Below are 12,973 nucleotides of genomic sequence, written 5' to 3'. Positions count from 1 at the left end.
ACACACACACACACACACGCGCACACATGCGCGCACACACACACAATTGCACAGATGATTCAATTACACACAATACCTTTGACAGAAGGTGCCTCAACTTTCTTTGCAACTGCAGGCTTAGGTTCAGCCTCAGGCTTTGGTGTAGCTTTTGACTCAGGCTTGGGCTCAGGTTTGGGCTCAGGTTTTGGTAGAGCTTTTGGCTCAGGTTTGGGTAGAGCTTTTGGCTCAGGCTTGGGCTCAGGTTTGGGTAGAGCTTTTGGCTCAGGCTTAGGTTCAGGTTTTGGTTCAGCCACTGTAGCCTTTGGTTCTGCTGGCACCTCAGGTTTAGGCTCTGAGGGTGTAGGTTTGAGAACATCTTTAAGTAACACTGATATTGCTATAAATTCTCAAAGGAGACTAACAACACAAACAGAAATTATACGACAGCAGCTTTAGATATTTAATTTCTGTGTGCAAGATATTTTGAATCCCAAAGACATTAAGAATACTTTACATAATAACAAGAAAATGACAAGAAGAAACCGCAAATTACAGTTACACAGATATAAACATATACACATAACATACATAAATTTGAATTGAAAAAAATAAACATATTTATACATACAATCAACATACATAGAACATATATAAAATAGTATACACACTGAAAACACATACTGCTGGTAATACCTTTGCGTGTAGGTTGTTCTTTTTGCTCTGTCACCTTGACAGATGTGACTTTTTCCTCAACAGGCTTCTTGACTTCAGGTTCTTAAAAATATCATGGCATCATAGAAATAAAATTAAGTTGCAAATTATGAATCTTTACATCAAAGAGCTACATATACAGCAAGTACACAAACATAGTTTATATGGTAAGAAACAGACATCTCACAAATAGGAAATTGGTTTACATTTTTTGGTACAAAAAAAATGAACACAGAGGGAAGAAACAGTGGAACAATATAACACTCAAGCAAAGACATAATACCTTTCTCAGGAACTGGAGGCTGTACAAAGGATGTTTCGGTTTTCTCTTCTGGTAGCTTCATAACTTCAGGTACATAAAAGACATGAGCTTTGATAAAAATACAACTGCAAAGCTTAAGCAGAGTTTAAGTAGCCAAAGCGTCCATGCTTTTAGCATGACTGCACAAGCATTAGAAGAACATATTCATGGACATACAACCAAGACCAGTCATAAAAAACAATTATACAATGAACAACTGCACAGTGACAGTAATAATAATAATAATACACAAGCACAACACCCAGACAAGGAAAGAACCAAAAATGTTAAATGTTTTTGATTCAGTATATACAACATGTTCTAAGTTTTAAAGTAAAAAAAAATAAATTAAATTAATTTAAAAAGGCATAAATCATCAGGGACAGCCATAAGCAAAGCATTTTTCCTTCATCCAATACCTTTCATAGGGACCTCCTCTGTCCTTTCCACTACATGTTTTGTTACAGTCTCCTCAATGGGTTTCTTCGATTCTGATGAAAAACAAGAACATTCTTAGGCATGAACATTGACACACAAATTCAGTTTCAAACATACACACACACACACACAAGGTTTGCAGCACAATACCTGTGGATTAAAAATGTTAATGATGCTGAATTGAAAATGATGGAGGAGATGGTTATTGAAAGGGATAGGCAGTGATGATGTTTAATAGCCAGTTATATAAAAAAGACAAGGAATACACATAAAAGATTTGACAAAAAAAATATGATATGTAAAAAAAGAATTATCATGAAGATGAGTGAAGAAAGTCACACATACTGTACAAATAAGACGAGCAAAATGTTATGCTCCTAGTTAAAGACTCTAAGACTGTTAACTACAGTGTACAGTGAAGAGAATTCATAAGTAACACTCCCCTCTTGAACTGTCCAGTTCTGAGACTCTACCATACAATAATAAAAATTGTTTTATGTTTTAATTTAAATAAAAAAAAAAAAAAAAAAACACAATTCTGTAACAACAGTGTTGGACAAAATCTCGTTCAGGTCAGATGTTAGTGCAAATGCAAAGATAACCAAAAGAAAAAGAGATAACCAAAAACCAACTTTAGAACATGATCATATTACATTAGTTGTATTTGAATTGAACATCCATTTTAGATGATACCAGGGTGAGATTAAATGGGGTAATGTGCTAATGATATGGTAATATTAGTTAACCGATGCATTCAGGGGTTGACGTGACGGAAACATTTAGTGTTTAGTCTTTTAGTGTATTTAATGTACTGACCAAGTTTACATATTAAAGGTTAAGAAACATTACACATTAATTTTAATTTGAAATAGTACCTGTTATTTCAAACTTCTCTTCATAATGAAATTCTGAGGATTCTTCTTTTAATCAAAAGGTAACAGGTAAGTTAAAATGAAACTATGGGACATTATGGTATTCTATTTATACATTTCTTTATTTGTTTTAGTCTTACCTTTAAAACTAATCACAGATGACACATATGGCACATGTATCGATGTATCTGGAACATCTGGACAGGTTGAGATTAATTTAATTTATTATTGTATTTATTATTATTATTATTTAATGGTTTCATTGAATAAAGTTTGCTTTTACATTTTGCAGAATTTGTAAAGAAATTAGTTGGGGTAGGGGACTGAGGAGTAAATTAGAGATGGTCAATTCTCAGAAATGATTTAGTGCATAACAAACCACTTACCAAAAGAACGTGTTCTTATTTCAAATTCTGCAAAAAAAAGGTAAAATATAATTGCTGTTAACTAAACTCTAGTAAACAAGCCACAAAGTGATGCTGCTGTTGATTTTACCTTTTCCTGACAGATAAAGCTCAGCTGTACTTTTAGTTTCACCAACAGGCTCCAGGCGCGCAATCACAGAGTACACGCCTAAAAGATTTCCAGTAAAGTTAATTTAGTTTAAATCTGCTTAATTCTATATTTATATTGAGCCACTAAGTAGTACGTTAGGATTAATGTACACACCTTCATCATCAGATGTTACGTTACGGATGATCATAAAGTGCCTTCGTCCCTCACACCTGAAGGTATATTTCAGGCTTTCTTTAAGCTCCCATGCATCTTTATACCAGGTGACGACCGCATTGTCAAAAGACAACTCACACTCAAAAGTGGCAGACTGACGCTCATTCACCACAATATTTTGAATGCGCTTGGTGAATTGAATTTGATCAGCTAGAAATAACAAAAGTTTTGGAATGGTTAATTATCTCAAAATGTCACTGTTTTCAAATAAAATCAAAATAATAATAAAAAAAAATGAAAAGAGGAAAGAAATAAGAAGAAATGTAAATGTGCTTTCAAACGCACACACTTTTTGTTTAATCCAACACTTTGTTGGTACACAATCAACACCACTATAGCCAAGCAATTTTAAAGCACTAAGAGGAAAAATAAAAAAGTAGAGAAACAAGAAGAGGTTAGTAATTTCCTCACATGATTGGGCAATTTATGTGGCCCTCCTTCTCATTCTGAAGTGAATATGGTATAAGGCATAAATCTATAATATGTGTCAGTAAGCACTCCACTACAATGCAATTCTACCCTCTTACCAGGTGATGGTTTCTGCACCTGATCTTGACTCTCTGTAGAATATTGAGGTAATGTGCCTCAGAATATTATAGGCACAAAAATGGTATTTGAATGCAGAATACAAGGTCTTCAAAATCGACTTACCCAACACTGTCAGTCTGGCACTGGATATATGTGGCCCACAAACGACACGGTAATTTCCCTGGTCACTGGTCTGACAGTTCTTGATCTTCAATATCTGACGGTCGCCCACGAGTTTAATGTCGTATTTATCACTAGTTTCTAGCTTCTGTGTATCTTTATACCAAGACAGTGTAATTTCTGGATAGTTGATTTTAATCTCACACTCAAACACTGCCTCTTTGTTAACTTGCGTTGTCTGATCTGTGATGTCTTTAAGCAGGGTAACAGGCTGCAAAAACAAAATATTCATACATTTAGGTCATCAACATGCATATGATTAGCATATGCATCAAAATGAATATATGTCTGAAAATTGAAGCAGTGGTTCTTCAACTTCCCAAAGAAGGAACATACTTCACTGTGTTCCATTTGCCTCTGCAAATCAGACACAAACTTAGCCAAATCCTCATCATATTCTCTTCCATGTTCACTTTCCTGATTCAGAAAACAAGGGCACTGATTAAGGCTATTTGTTGTAGATTTCTATCTCAATAAGGTGTAGGAAAACATAAGATTTTTGTTCAGCTATTAAGACAAAACAATATAGATTTATCTACCGGTCTTCCACTTTCTTCACCCTTCTCCTTCTTCAGAAACTCAATAGCTTGAAGGAGACCCCGGAAGTCTGTGATTCCATACATGCGAGCATATTTCTCATACTCTTTTGGATCTACATTTCTTAGCAACTCAACAATGTCAATGTCTTTGTCTTCCTTTGGACTTTTCTGCTTTGATGGAGTCCTGAACGTAACAAAAAAAAGAGTGCAAGGTTATAATCTTTAAGAGAATTGTGATTTTGAGCTTTTCTGCCAAAGAAAACCACAATTTCTGACTCACTTCTTCAGTTTGACCACCTCTGGTCCGGACTCTTTCTTCTCATCAACATTCAAGTCTGTGCTGCTCTCAATTTCTCCATGTTTATTTGAAGCAACACATCTGTACTGACCAGAGTCAGATTTGGTCACCTCTTTGATCTCCAACTTGGCCTCTTGGCCTTTTTGTTGAATGTTGATGCGACCACCATGAGTCATCTGCCTCCATTTGCCCTTCATCCATTTCACATTGGGAATGGGATCACCGCCAACTTTAGCAATGAAGGTAGCTGTACCCTCTGTAATCCAGAATATGATGTGATTCCATCATGTAATTCAAAATTTTAACACTAATCATAAAAAGACATATCTACACCTTTCAGCAGAAAGCGTCAACTTACTCTCAACAACATGAATGCTCTTGGGCTCCTCAATGAAGAACAAGTTATCCAGTTGTTTAACTGTTTGAGCTGCTGTGGGGGCTGCTGGTGCTGTTGTTGGTGCTGCACCTGCTTTATCTGAGTAATGCCGACAATGTAACAACATATTAAGTAACTTATAAAAATGGACTGAAATCTAGATAAGAATTCTAGGCACATCTCAGCGTTTTAACAAATTTAATGCATATGCTTTAGGCTATCAAAAACTATCCACTAACAAAAAATAATAAAGCTCATAGGTCAAACTCGGGCACCTTAGTTAGCAATTTATGCAAGTCTAAGCATTGGTGCCTTAAGCTTTGCTATTCAGATAAAATGCATGTCTAAAAAGATCCTTGGTGAATCAAGAATACGTATGCATGTGAAAACAAATGTTTTTAAAATACTATCAAGATCACAGCAAAACATTGCAGCTTAGTGGTGCACTATGAAAAATGTAAAACTTTGTAAGAAACAGCAAGATCAGATGGATCCAGAGCACTTAAGGAGCAAACAAAACAAGATATGGAAATCATTAAGAGGGTAAAGATTTTGAAACACATGACAATGAAATAAGAAATTCAGACATTAGCTTAAACTCTACTTGGTACTGTTAGAAAAGCTGAAAATATTACACCCAAAAGTAGAACATTAATCAAAGAAAAACTAATTAAATGTGAGTTGAAACCAAGAATAAGTTTAGTTTTCACATGCTACATTTTTAATTTTGCTGCATTGAAATATACACTGGTTATGATTATTACAGAAAAGTTAGATTTACAATAGTCTTCCAATTACCTTTGATTGTGACTTTGGTCTTGGAGAATTCACTACCAGCACTGTTGGTTGCCTTGCACAGATAATCTCCTGCATCAGTTTTGGATGTCTGGTTTATCTCCAGGGTGGCTGTGCCATCCACAAATATCATCTTGGTGTTAGCAGAGGAAGTGACCTCCCTTCTGTCCTTCATCCATTGAATCGTCATTGGTGAAGACCCAGAGACATGGCAGGTAAGGTTTAGCCTTTCTCCCTCATTCACTGTCACTGGTTTAAGGGGAATGTCAAAAGTCGGTGGCCTTTTTTGCTCTAGATATTAAAAAAAAAAAAAAGTGAAAAATTACAGTATTTTTACCTGTGCTTTTCAGTGAAAAATAGGGGAGGTCATGTTTATGCAGTACAACAGAAAGTGGAATGTAAAACAAATCACAGAAACAGAATTGCCAGAAACTAACATGCAAAGAAGACAAAAAGTGAGAAATAAGAAATCATGCAATAAGATAATATTGACTACCTGTGATGTTAACCACCACCTGGAAGGAGGCAGTGCCAGCTTCATTAGAAGCGCTGCATGTATACACGCCACTGTCTGTGACTGTGGCTTTCTTGAGACACATCACAGCCATGTTGCTCTTGAAGGAAATGTCATAGATGTCAGAAGTGTCAATTTCTCTGTTATCTTTATACCAGCTTACAGATAGAGGCTGTGACCCAGATACTCGACCCTCAAGCTTCACCAATTTTCCCTCTGCATCCTCAATGTGCTCTGAGGATTTCTTAGTGAAAGTTGGTGGAATTTTGCGATCTGAAAACAAAACACATTACACACACACAAGGTCACATATTTAATCAAAATACATATCATAAATGGTTTAATGAAACTCGTGTGTTGTTTTCTTTTTTTTTTTAAATCAAGTTCTTTGTTTGCATGGCAAGACAAGCATCTGTCTTTTCGGCTTTCAGAATAGCTAGGCGTGCAGTTTTATCCACACTTTCAATTTTGCAGTCTCTCGTATTAGTCTTCTCAATCCTTTGACCAAACGATTCATTTCTGCAATGCCCCTGCCATGGCACTTCCAATCTAACCTTCCAATCTAACTTCTAGAAATAAAAAGCTTTTAAACCAATACTAAATACCATTTAAATGTATAGTAGAGAAGCAGATTAATTCTATTGTAGAAAAGGAGACTAAAGTGTCTTATTAAACTACTCAAGGTCTGTTAAATGTGATTATTATAGAGTTAACATGAAATTTAAGCCTGAAGTGTAAGCTGTGTACTACACGAAGCAGCCACAACTGTATTTAATGCATTTTTGCTACAATGTTTCTTGCATTAGTGTTGTTACTGTTAACCAAAACTACAATGATTAAAATAGTTGTTAATTGAAATCAAGCTAAAATAAAATAAAATAAAAATATTAGATGAAATTTGAATTATGAACATAAGCGGTAACCTAAAACTAAATCTAAAATAACTTAAATAAACAAAAACTAACAAGCACAAAACACAATTACTAAAACTAAAATTAAAATGAATATTAAAAAGTATAAAAATAAAAGCTAATTATGAACATTGCTAAACATTATAATCATATATAAATAATAACACTATTAAAAAAATAACAATAGTTTGCATTTGGCTATTTTGCACCAGTGCTATTGTTGAAAAGTCGCTGTGTACTCTATATGGAGCTTATTTTTGAGGGTTTTTTAATTTTTTTTAATACTCTAATTAAATAATATATATTTTTTTTTTTTTTTGTTAATTTGGAATGATATTTCCTTTTTAAATGCCAGCAGTGTTTCATGTTGAATTCTAGCAGTTTATCTAGAGAAAGATGATCTCTTTAAGATTAAAGAAAAGAAGTGCATTGGAACGTATGGAAAGAATGGAAATCTGCAAATTCACTCAAATTAGCTGACTACATTAGTTAACTAACTAAATTAGTTAACCAACCTGTCGCAAGGGTGACCAGCGCATGACAAATATCTGATCCATCTTCATTTGTAACCTCACAAGAATATTTTCCAGGAGTATCCTCATCACACTCACGGAGATATTCCAAAATGCAAGTGTTTCCAATAACTTTTGTGTTGCATCTATATGAAGCATAGACCTGTTTGTCATCCTTGTACCATGTGACAAACAGTTTTTCAATTCCTGTGAAGGAGCATTCAAGTCTCAACTTTTGTCCCCACAGAACAGACTGGTTTGTGAGCTTCTTCACAAAACGAGCAGGTCCTAAGAGGAACAATATTGGATGAGCATCATCAATATGCTTGCAAACCACTGGCTTTGGCTAGAGAATCAACTAGAATTCCATCCAACACTAAGTTTAGGATAAAGAGCCTTTAAAGGCATACTAACCAGAAACGGTGGTCACTTCAGCTTGACAGATATCAATTCCATAGGAATTGGACACCTCACAGGAGTATATACCAGGAGTGTCTTTTGTGCATTCATGTAGACATTCTAGAATGCAGGTGTTTCCAACAATTTGAGTATTGTATCTGTAAGAGGCATATATTTGTTTTCCGTCCTTGTACCAGGTGACAAAGATTTTGGGAGCTCCAGTAAATGTGCACTCAAGCTTCAGTTTTTTGCTCATGGCAACTTTTTTGTCCTTAAGCTTCTGTTCAAAACGGGCAGGTTCTGAGAACAAGAAATTAGTGAAATAATTTTTAAGCTATGTCTGCCTAAACATTAAAAATATCTGTAAATAAGTCAACTAGGATGGCATACGAACCTGTAACTGTAGTTATATTGGCATGACAGATATCAGTGCCAAAGGAATTTGATACTTCACAAGAGTATTTTCCGGGTGTTTCATTGTTAGATTCATGGAGGCATTCCAAGACGCAAGTGTTGTCAATGATCCTTGTGTTGTATCTGTATGAGGCGTACAGTTGCTTTCCATCTTTGTACCATGTAAAAAACATCTTCGGTGCTCCAGTGAATGTACACTGAAGTCTAAGTTTCTGACTGAGTGGGATAGCCATGTCTGTCAACCTCTTCACAAAGCGGGCAGGCTCTAAGAAGAACATCACCAGATCCATTTAAATGATTTTCTTAACAACGACAAAAAACTATACAAACTGGCAACATATCAACTTTTAAAACATGCGGATTGTTCTTTAGAAACAACTCTTCAAATCTGTTGAAGTATGCAGTATCTTCCAAGCGTGCCTCAGGAAACTTGCAGATGCAAACTCTAGATGATCAATATCCCACAACAACAAGCACTAAAAAACATGCCAGCTCCCATCGCATCCTTGATATAGAACCAAATAGACTTCTTTTAAGATGCTTGAGCCACTTCAATGAACGTGCAAAATGTCACAGCAGCACACCATATTGTTGCCAACCAAAAAAAAAAAAAAACAACCATGATGACCAAAAAACCATGATTTCACCGTTCCAGGTGAAATGCGGTCCAACGCTGCAATATCAAACTATTTCGTTTATATCCATGGGTATGGAACTTTGGGAGACAGGCAGGCAAGAGTCCAGTACAAATTACAAACCTGTAACTGCCACTACTTGTGCATGACATATATCCATTCCATAAATGTTTGAAACTTCACATGAGTATTTTCCTGTAGTCTCATTGCTGCACTCATGCTGCACTAAACTCCAGAATAAAGAAATTTGATGTAACTTTGGTGTTGCATCGATATGAAGCATAAAGCTGTTTGCCATCCTTGTACCAAGTGACAAACATTTTTGAAGCTCCAGTAATGTGCATTCAAGTTTTAGTTTTTTGATTATTGGTATAAAGAGATCTGTCAACATCTTCACAAAGCGGGAAGGCTCTGAGGTGAAGAGGACTGAAAAGCTTTAGTCCAGGAAAAAATATATAGGCCTTTATATTACAGAAGTACCTATTCCAGTTCTGCATGTACAGTTACTGGAATCTTTCATTTAAACTAAGAATCCCAAATAGAATAATTTAATAATGGTACAAAAAAAGTCATAATGAACAAAAATTACACCATTCCAGGTGACATGCGGACCAAATCTGCAAAACCAACCAAACTATTCCTTTTATATCCATGGGCAAAATCCATGGGTATGGAACTTTGAAAAATGGGCAGGGCAAGAGCCGAGTAAAAATTACAAACCTGTAACTGCCACTACTTGTGCATGACATATATCCGTCCCATAAACGTTTGCAACTTCACATGAGTATTTTCCAGTAGTCTCATTGTTGCATTCATGTAGGCAGTCCAGGATACAGGAATCTGATGTAACTTTGGTGTTGTATCGATATGAAGCATAGAGCTGTTTGCCATCCTTGTACCAAGTGACAAACATTTTTGGAGTTCCAGTGATTGTGCATTCAAGTCTTAGTTTTTTGCTCATTGGAATAGATAGTTCTGTCAACTTCTTCACAAAGCGGGCAGGTTCTGAGGTGAAGAGGATTGAAAAGCTTTAGTCCAAGAAAATATATATAGGCCTATATATTAGAGAAGTGTCATTTCCAGTTCTTTCTAAGTTCTAAGAGTCCAAGTTATTTAAATATAGCAGTAATAACTGAAATCCATGTAGAGCACAGTAAACAGCATCTGATTTAAAGAATTACACATTTTTGCAAGAACACAGACATCCATATCTGTACTGTTCCTGTAGGTATTGCAAGACAGTGGAATTTTCTGCAAAAATAGTTTTCCTAAAAATAGGAAAAATTGTTTTCCATTCCTCAACCATTTAATTGTTGCATAATTCTGCATTCCATGTAAGAGGTAAAACACTGAGGACCAACAAGAGTTATTAGACTGGTTATTTCATTGCAAAATCCAAGAATCCAAGAGACAAGAGATTTCAGTATTCCAGTAAAAATGCCACAAATTGTATGCCATCCTTCACTCGTTCATCCTTTAAATATTGACTCAACATGGAATGGAATGGGTCCTTTTTGAAGAATGTTGCAGTTGCTCTCCCTTTTCAATTTCTTCCAAACACAAGATTTCTCTTGAAGCTCTTCCATTTTTCCACCTTTTCAAAGAAATTGGGTATATTCTTAAGAAAGGCATGTGGTTCTGATTCGAATAAGAACATTTTAAGAAGATGCAGAGTTTGTTCATTGTTTCTTTACCATTTTCCAAAAGTGATGTTTTTGCATTCAATTTTGCCAGCAACCATTGTCAAGAGATTCATTATTCTTTAACCAGTAAAAAAAAATCCTTAGTTTCTGACATCCACAACAAGAAGATGAAGCGGGGCAAATACATCCGGATGAAGAGAAAACTAACTGAAACCAAACAACCTTAGTTACAATTACATAAACACAGGATACGTGAAGGCACTATATCACTCGACAACAGCAAACATGAATCAAAAAATATAAGATTTGATCTTCAAAATATACAGAGAATTAATTTTTGTCCAATATAGAAAAAGTATGCAAAACACAGTCCAATCTAAAAGAGAGCAAAAAACATGTTCAACTATCTCAAGATCCTGCATCCTTTTGACAAATTTTAACAACAAGAGAAGCGGAACAACCAATTATTCCAGCAATTCAATACCAACACACGGTCTCATTGTAAGGTATTTGTAAAGAGTGGATTCTAGGACAAAGAATCGGTGTATGGAATCCCACCGGCCTTTTTGGAAATTCAAAGCCAGAAGAACAATCAAGAAGTGAAGAGAATAATCCTGTATAATCCAGTGAAAAAACCCCCCAAAAAAACCAAAAAAAAACTTAAATGCAGTCAGTTCTTGATCATCAATTTTACGAACATAAAAAAAAAAAGTTTAATAAAACCACTGAGAGTTCATTATATTATTTGGTGTGTTTGTGTTCTCAAGAATAAACTTGAAGGTTGTATGAGTGATCAGCATTTCCTGACACGATGTAAAGCTATGTAAAAAGTCAGAAATTGTAGAAGTTGTACTGTACTTTTACCTTTAATTTTATTGCACTGGTGTTTTTCTTTTTGATCAAAGTCTTTTAAAAATGTTGATATTGCAGGTCAACCATGAAAGATTAGAACTGAATCATATAAGTCATGGCAACAGCAACTGCTTAATTTTGAAAGCGTTGTTAACAGTTTTAGCTAGCCATTGTAGCCCGCGCTGCCTGTTAGTAACACACCTGTTAGTGCTGGGAACCTGCAGGTATTATTCTTTTCTTGTCTTTCTCAAGCATACTAACCTCTTATCATAGCAATTGATTTTGAAGTGATTTTTCCAACTTCGTTTGATAGGCAACATTGGTACTCCCCAACATCTGAACTTTCAAATGCATGTGTATCCAAATATTCAATTAAATCTTCAAAAATATTTTTGTCAGAATTGGCATGTCTCTTATTCTTCAACAAGTTCATTTCAAACGGGACAGTACCAATGAGCTCACTCCCAAATAAAGCACCGGTCACCTTCACTACATCCAGCATTGGTAATTCTTTTGTGATGGGTGGGGTTTCTGAGAATAAAAATTAAATGGATTTCAGCATAACCATAGTCATGAACTCAATAGTATTGATCGTTTTGGTAACAATAACTATAACAACCTTTCATAGCCAACCTAGTAATGGTACATTAGACCAGCTTCATTTCCACTGTCTGATAGAAAAATATGTTTTTTTTGGGGGGGGCCATCCCTCACTATGCCTCCTTTATGTATAGTGCAGTTGTACAGATAAGTGCACATTATAGCAGCGTGCTTGTACAGATATGCCTGCTTTAACCATTTAACCAAAGACCTTGACAATTCATAAACAAACCATCACAATTCTAAGAAATGCAAGGTGTGTGGAAATACTTTTGTGAGTAGGTGCTAAGTGCTGAATAACCAGCATTTTTATCATCCATACCTTTCTATACACATACGCACACATACACTAAAGCACATCATAAATCAGGTAACACAGAACATTTATCACTTAGAACATGTTTTCTAAAAAGGACTTACCATATTCTGTCACCAAAGAAAATTGGTTTTCTCCCTACCATACAAGCAAAGCAATATCTTTCACTATCTTCTAGATTAGTCTTGCCATTTTTGAAAGCCAACTATGTTATGAATCTTCCTTCCGTCCTTAATCATAGTGACCCTATTCATCTGTTTCAGACATGTGACTTTTTTTGCTCATCCTTCTTATTTATGACCACCCGCAGAGAGAAGTTATGGAAGTCAATACAAAAATACATGAACAGTGATACCAAGAAGGAAACATCAATTACTGGATTTGATCCATACGCAGATCCCAGAACAATTTTTTTACAGATCTCAAGTTAG

General features: G+C 35.4%; 2 protein-coding genes across 24 annotated transcripts in view; both read right to left on the bottom strand.

The window, feature by feature from the left end:
* Positions 1 to 12,973, bottom strand: part of ttn.1 (titin, tandem duplicate 1) — a 140,013-nt gene that overhangs the window by 102,255 nt on the left and 24,785 nt on the right. For 15 of the 23 annotated variants that reach the window (XM_058786720.1, XM_058786727.1, XM_058786724.1 and 12 more), the window contains 18 exons: positions 11,888 to 12,157; positions 6,243 to 6,533; positions 5,750 to 6,037; positions 4,934 to 5,050; positions 4,558 to 4,831; positions 4,278 to 4,461; positions 4,075 to 4,155; positions 3,682 to 3,949; positions 3,558 to 3,590; positions 2,971 to 3,180; positions 2,797 to 2,874; positions 2,688 to 2,714; positions 2,442 to 2,498; positions 2,305 to 2,349; positions 1,411 to 1,482; positions 974 to 1,036; positions 673 to 753; positions 77 to 331 (listed from right to left, as the gene is read on the bottom strand). In XM_058786720.1, the coding sequence (XP_058642703.1) occupies positions 77 to 331; positions 673 to 753; positions 974 to 1,036; positions 1,411 to 1,482; positions 2,305 to 2,349; positions 2,442 to 2,498; positions 2,688 to 2,714; positions 2,797 to 2,874; positions 2,971 to 3,180; positions 3,558 to 3,590; positions 3,682 to 3,949; positions 4,075 to 4,155; positions 4,278 to 4,461; positions 4,558 to 4,831; positions 4,934 to 5,050; positions 5,750 to 6,037; positions 6,243 to 6,533; positions 11,888 to 12,157 (2,694 nt within the window). The remainder of the gene's footprint in view (positions 1 to 76; positions 332 to 672; positions 754 to 973; positions 1,037 to 1,410; positions 1,483 to 2,304; positions 2,350 to 2,441; positions 2,499 to 2,687; positions 2,715 to 2,796; positions 2,875 to 2,970; positions 3,181 to 3,557; positions 3,591 to 3,681; positions 3,950 to 4,074; positions 4,156 to 4,277; positions 4,462 to 4,557; positions 4,832 to 4,933; positions 5,051 to 5,749; positions 6,038 to 6,242; positions 6,534 to 11,887; positions 12,158 to 12,973) is intronic. The other 8 variants (XM_058786728.1, XM_058786744.1, XM_058786721.1 and 5 more) reach the window with 7 other exon arrangements.
* Positions 6,620 to 9,233, bottom strand: LOC131546806 (titin-like). The gene is made up of 3 exons (XM_058786803.1): positions 8,477 to 9,233; positions 8,098 to 8,382; positions 6,620 to 7,971 (listed from the first exon to the last, which is right to left on the bottom strand). The coding sequence occupies exons 1-3, from the start codon at positions 8,784 to 8,786 to the stop codon at positions 7,661 to 7,663; spliced, it is 906 nt and encodes a 301-aa protein (XP_058642786.1). The 5' UTR covers positions 8,787 to 9,233; the 3' UTR covers positions 6,620 to 7,660.

Source organism: Onychostoma macrolepis, chromosome 09 (assembly GCF_012432095.1).
Source record: "Onychostoma macrolepis isolate SWU-2019 chromosome 09, ASM1243209v1, whole genome shotgun sequence".
NCBI classification, from domain to species: domain Eukaryota; kingdom Metazoa; phylum Chordata; class Actinopteri; order Cypriniformes; family Cyprinidae; genus Onychostoma; species Onychostoma macrolepis.
Note: the sequence above shows the minus strand (reverse complement) of the source record. Positions and strands in the feature narration are given on the sequence as shown.

Bases quoted from the DNA above. Each gene is read 5' to 3' on its own strand.
- LOC131546806 (XM_058786803.1), bottom strand. From the start codon at position 8,786: ATGGATCTGGTGATGTTCTTCTTAGAGCCTGCCCGCTTTGTGAAGAGG. The intron at 8,383-8,476 runs GTTCGTATGCCA...TCTTGTTCTCAG, and splicing joins CAATATAACTACAGTTACAG to AACCTGCCCGTTTTGAACAG. The intron at 7,972-8,097 runs GTTAGTATGCCT...TGTTCCTCTTAG, and splicing joins TGAAGTGACCACCGTTTCTG to GACCTGCTCGTTTTGTGAAG.